At 34.1% G+C, this 5,448-nt stretch overlaps 1 protein-coding gene across 8 annotated transcripts; it reads left to right on the top strand.

Moving 5' to 3' along the window:
* The first annotated feature begins 1,502 nt into the window (after positions 1 to 1,502).
* LOC113290189 (ubiquitin carboxyl-terminal hydrolase 25-like) lies at positions 1,503 to 5,209 on the top strand. 8 transcript variants are annotated; one of them, XR_003331460.1, is made up of 7 exons: positions 1,503 to 1,850; positions 2,625 to 3,102; positions 3,503 to 3,595; positions 4,013 to 4,125; positions 4,244 to 4,306; positions 4,586 to 4,730; positions 4,990 to 5,209. XR_003331460.1 is itself a non-coding variant. In XM_026539745.1 (7 exons), the coding sequence occupies exons 2-6, from the start codon at positions 2,749 to 2,751 to the stop codon at positions 4,634 to 4,636; spliced, it is 291 nt and encodes a 96-aa protein (XP_026395530.1). In that variant the 5' UTR covers positions 1,503 to 1,850; positions 2,625 to 2,748; the 3' UTR covers positions 4,637 to 4,730; positions 4,990 to 5,209. The 8 variants fall into 8 exon arrangements, 1 of the variants encoding a protein (XP_026395530.1); XM_026539745.1 differs by lacking the exon at positions 4,013 to 4,125 and having other exon boundaries at positions 2,625 to 2,756; positions 3,027 to 3,102; XR_003331458.1 differs by having other exon boundaries at positions 4,013 to 4,306.
* Positions 5,210 to 5,448: the final 239 nt, after the last annotated feature.

Genomic DNA, 5,448 nt, shown 5'->3' with positions numbered 1-5,448 from the left:
CGTTTGTGATTCCACAATATCTTGTTTCGCTACCAAACGATTAAGATTATTGTGAGGTGATTGATATTTCTAGGCTGTTCTTCGGGAATATAAGTCCGGTATATCAATTGGTTCCTGTTCACCTTGATTTATCAAAACACGGAACAAAAATCATAGGTATATCTGTGGGAGACAGATTTATCTATTCGATAGACTTTTCTGTGTGAGACAGATTGGTTTATCAAGTCTTCGACTTTGGATCGTAGCAACTTTTAGTTGTGGGTGAGATTAGCTAAGGGAATCAAGTGCTCATAATCCGGCATGGATCTAGTGGCGTAAGGAACGCGATTGTACCTTGATCAGTGTGAGATTAGTTAGGGCTCAACTACATTCCGGTCCGAAGTTAACTTGGAGTAGGCTAGTGTATGTAGCGGCTTAATACAGTGTGGTGTTCAAATCTGGACTAGGTCCTTGGGTTTGTCTGCATTTGCGGTTTCCTCATTAACAAAACTTCTGGTATCTGTGTTATTTCTTTTCCGCATTTATATTTGTTTATCTAATTGAAATATCACAGGTTGTACGTAAGTTTAATCAATTGTTGGTTGTTGATTAAACTGATTGACACTTGGATATTGGATTTTGATACCGTCCAAGTTATTTCTTATATTCAATCGGGCTCGCAAATTCCTATTTGTTTGATTGCGGATTGAGTTGAGAAATGAGATATAACTTTTGATATACTTTTCTTAAGATTGAGTCTGAATGTCTAAGCGAAATATTGGGTGTGGTTGTTAGACCCCCTCTTTTTCAAATGTCTTCGTAGATATTTAGTCTTCAAGGGTAGTGTGTAATACTCAACTACCAAATTATAACCTAGTCCGAGACTTGACTTAGTAGTCTAGAAAGCAAGATATAGTTTTGATCAACTAAGATTGATAACAATTAATCTTGAGATGCCAAAACTTGTGGGTTACACCGGACTTCCATAAATTGATGCGTAAAAAAATGATCTATCATTTGGAAGTTATTTTCAGGATTCGTATCTAATAGGTTGTGCATTAAGATCTGATTATCTTGATCTTGGTTGATCTAAACCGATAAAAAGGATTTTAAGATTTTAAACCTAAGAGCCTTTGTATGACTCAATAATATCTCTAATTTTAAACAAATGAGCGGTTGCAAAATATAGATTAGTCATTTAGTGTTTTGGAATACGATACTAAGAAGTTGAGTGCTAGAAGTCTTCCGCTAGTGGAAAATGGGGTTTTTATGACCTACATCCCCGACCATCAGTGGAAGTGAATTGACCGTGGACTAGTCAAAACGGTGATTGATATAAAAGAAAACACGGAAAAATTCTTGTGCGGCTAAAGCTGGTCGTTGATATATTAATATTTTAACCCTCTAGGGCAACTGACGCTACGACCGGTGAACTTAGTTAATTATGTGACACGATTTTCTAGGCCAGAATAGGATCTATATCCTTATTTCCTCTTTCTCCTTTCTGGCTTTCTCCGCTCATCTCTCTCTCTCTCTTCCTGCAGACCCAAAAACACCTTCGTTCCCCTTTCTCATATCTCTCTCTTCTAATATGCAGACCCGAAAACATAAAATTATTCCTTCATCACCTTCATCAGTTCTTCGCTTATAATGAAGTTTTTTAGCTCAAACTCAACAAAAACCTAGAATTTAATTTCTTTTTATTTCTCAATAACAGTTCAGCACAGATCTGAAAAACCATAGTTTGAATCGAAGAGGAAATGAATCCTTCTTGGGTTTTTGTTTTTCGATTCAATTTCTATTACTTAAGAACTTGTGTTCTTGTGAAAGAAAGAAAAAATGTCTATGAATGATTTTGATTGCCAACTGATGTAAGTTCCTGTAGAAATTTAATTTGTGAAATTTTTCATTAATTTTTCTTTTGATTTTGTATTGAAATTATTTGGGTTGGGGTTTCTCTGTGTTTCTCTGTTTGATTTAGTATTTTTCTAAATCCAAGTCTTGAGTTTTTGTTCAACCATTTTCATCTCACCTCTGTTTCTCGGGGTTTCTCTTTGCAAGTTTATTCAATTCCTCCCGATCGACATCTGCAAGGGAAAAAAACTATTTTATCTTCTTCTTTTAAAATGGATCCAGATCCGGAAGGTGAAATAGAAGTCTATAACCTCAAATAAATAATCGATTTCAGTCTGTGCTTTCAATGACAAAATCCTTCTTGCGATTAATTGGGTAATTATCTATGACCCAATCTTCTTCATCATCTTCAATTACAGAAATCTGATTTTTAAGATTAGGGTTAGGGATAATTTTGAAGCTCTTGCTTTTCTTGGTAATAGTTTCCATTGAAGTGTTATTTTTCTTGGTTAGGGTTGTGATTTACTTGAACTGGTTCATATTGTGATTCCTGGTGATGGTGTGGTGGTGGTGATGAAGCAGAGAAGATTTACATTGCTTGTTTGTTTTATGATGTGTGGTTATTAATTGTTTCTTCGATTTGGGTTTCAGGGGTTTTCTGATATCATGAGTTGATACATTTGATGTCTGTTATAACAACTAACAGTCTCATTTCTATTCGTTCTGATTAGGTATTAGTTCAGTTTCTTAGTACTTTGATTGAAGATGAAGATTTTGTGTATTTTTTGCAGCCCCTAATTAGATCAGAGAGGACCACGAAGATTATATGCGTCGTAAGGAGGGGATGATTCATGAGTTTGAATTGAGGGAAGTTGATCTTGATTCAGTTGTTTCTGGTCCAATTGAAGCTTAAATATGAATTGGTAGAATATGATATTCAAATGTTCTCTGAAATGGGTATCATTGGTGTGCTGAGTTCAAATTTTGATTCCATTATTTTTATTGAAATTTCCAGTTTGTTTATATCTTTTAGATTGAATTTTGAGTCTCGATTTGTATCAATCAAGTTCTCTTAAAGCAGCTTTGCAAAGGTTTTTCAAGCCTGAGATTTTGGATGAAAGCAATAAGTACCCTAGAAATTTTGTATTTTGTAATTTTCTCCATCTTTTCTAAAATAGGGTTTAATTTTTCAGGCGTGAAAAGTTGGTGTCAGCAAAGAAGCAGATGTCTATTCTGCAATCCCCTAATATACTTGTAATCCAACTCAAGGTAAGAATAAACAGAACAGTTACTGCTCTTTTAACTGTTGTAAATCACACTAATGCTATTTCTAATTCTGTTTTGTGCTTCTAACTATCATTTGTGAATGTGTATTTTTCTTAATCAGTCCAACAGACAACAATTTGTATTCTGCTTTATCAGGATTATCCTGTCTGCCGAAATAAACTGAAGTAACTAAATTATTTAACTAGACTACACTCATGGCGTTTAATAGAGACAACATACTGTAGTTATAGCTAAATCTTTGCTGAACAACTAAGTTTGGTAAAAGTAGTAGTGCGTTCTTATATATAAACACTAAAGTTATAGCTAAATATTTGCTGAACAACTAAGTTTGGTAAAAGTAGTAGTGGATTTTTATGTATTTTCATTGCATTTTGGCATGCAGAGATTCGAGGGTATATTTGGTGGGAAGATAGATCGAAAAATTGCCTTTGAGGGGGGTTTGATGCTTTCTAATTACATGTGCAGAGAAAGTCCGGTATGTGATACACTTGATGAACGGATTCTCTTAACCCTTTTTTGTTTTTTTCCCGTCTTATTTAAATTAGTTGATTTTCCTTGTGTATTTGCTCCCCCTTGCATTTTTCTTTCGTTTTGGATGTTTTTTGGCGAATATAGTTTTGCTATCCTCTTGACTCAAGTGTAAATTACAGAACTATAAGTTACGATGTACAAGGGACGAGATTTAGACTGCTTAATTTTAATTGTATTTTTCACATTTGTACGTGATAGTCTTCGAACTTAGAACTTCTGTATGTTGCAATCGTCATGTCTTAGTCTTTCGAAGTTTAGATAATTACTAACTTGAGTGTGTGTATGCAAATGTTTCATACCCTTGCTTTGAGTTCCAGATGAATATATGTAATCCAACTCAATAAAAAAAATAATCATGCAGGGTCAATATTAAGGAACATATTATAAAGAGCACTTCCGGTTTTAATAGTCGTAGAACTGGAATTCTTAAGAGCACGGGTTGCTTTATGCATTATGCAATCGTTTATTACCGCAGTAAGCTTCATTTTTTTGTGCACTACATTATTTAGCTCATCAATTGGACAAGCATTAGATGCCCTTGGTTCAGTCACTAACTCTGATTATTAAGTGCTGAATTCTTATTGTATTATAGGCTAATACTCCGAAATTCTCTGACTTCTTCGCTGCAAGTTTTATTCTTGCTAAAGGTATTAAGGTTGGTTAACTTCTTCTTTTTTTTCATTTACTTCTCTTCTATGATTAATGAAACGAAGAAAGTTCTGCTTATAATACATAGATTTATCAAAAAAAAATTAATCATTATCATTTTCTTGCATGAGATGCTAAAATATTGTAACATTTATAAACTCTGTGCATAGCTTTTCTTATTACGAAGATCCTGATCACGGGGTTTCAATTATGTTTATCTTTGTTGTATAATTCCATACCTCCTTTGTGCGGTAGTTTTTCTTTGTCAAGTTTGTGTAATGTGCAGGCAAGCAAGTTTGTGTGTAATGCTGAGAAAGCTTTGAAACTCATTTGTTAACCATGGAGGTTACTATTGAAGCCCAGACTCCATCTCTCATCAAATGTATTATGCATCTGATTGTGGAGAGCCTCAAATACAGGTTGCAAACAAGGTACTGAGTAATGTCTATCTTGATTGATTAGTTTCATGATAGTGATATTCAACCTAAAATTGGTAATGGTTTCCTAAGTTGTAGGATTTCTGAAAATGTCGACTTGTGGGGTATTTTTATTCTTTGGTGATTGTTGTTCCATGTTGGACTTGTAGTCTTTTGACCCTTCCATACATCTAGAACTCATAATTTAATTGTTCTGCAACTTTGCAACTTAAATGCCAACTGAATCCATTTTTTGTAACTTTTTTTCCTTCAGGTGCACAATTATGAAGTGTTGGGTTAGTTCATTTTACTGCAGGTGTACCAAGTGTGTGGGGTTAGTTCAACACCAGACAATTTATCATTTTGCTGGTTTGCACTTTTCTTTAAGACACTTTGAACTTATTGGGGATAGTTGCTCTTCTCTTTAAGAAATCTTAAACTTATTAGGATTTGTATCGGTGTGAAATCAGAATTTGAATCTATATGATTTTGAATCCAAGTGTCATTCAGTTATAAATTGTGTAATGAATACATTGAATTATTAATGGAAAAGGCATTTTAAATTTATGAGCACATGTTTCAGCGAATTTGATTTTTGATTTGGGTTTGATTTGAGATTTAGTCAGAGTCAGTCAGGCCAGACAGCCAAACTGAATCTATTCTTTTTTATATCAAGATTTATATCCCCGACAGATTGGAATCATCCATAACTTCTCGACCGTTAATAACCGTC

This window comes from Papaver somniferum, chromosome 6, assembly GCF_003573695.1.
Source record: "Papaver somniferum cultivar HN1 chromosome 6, ASM357369v1, whole genome shotgun sequence".
NCBI classification, from domain to species: Eukaryota; Viridiplantae; Streptophyta; class Magnoliopsida; order Ranunculales; family Papaveraceae; genus Papaver; species Papaver somniferum.
Note: the sequence above shows the minus strand (reverse complement) of the source record. Positions and strands in the feature narration are given on the sequence as shown.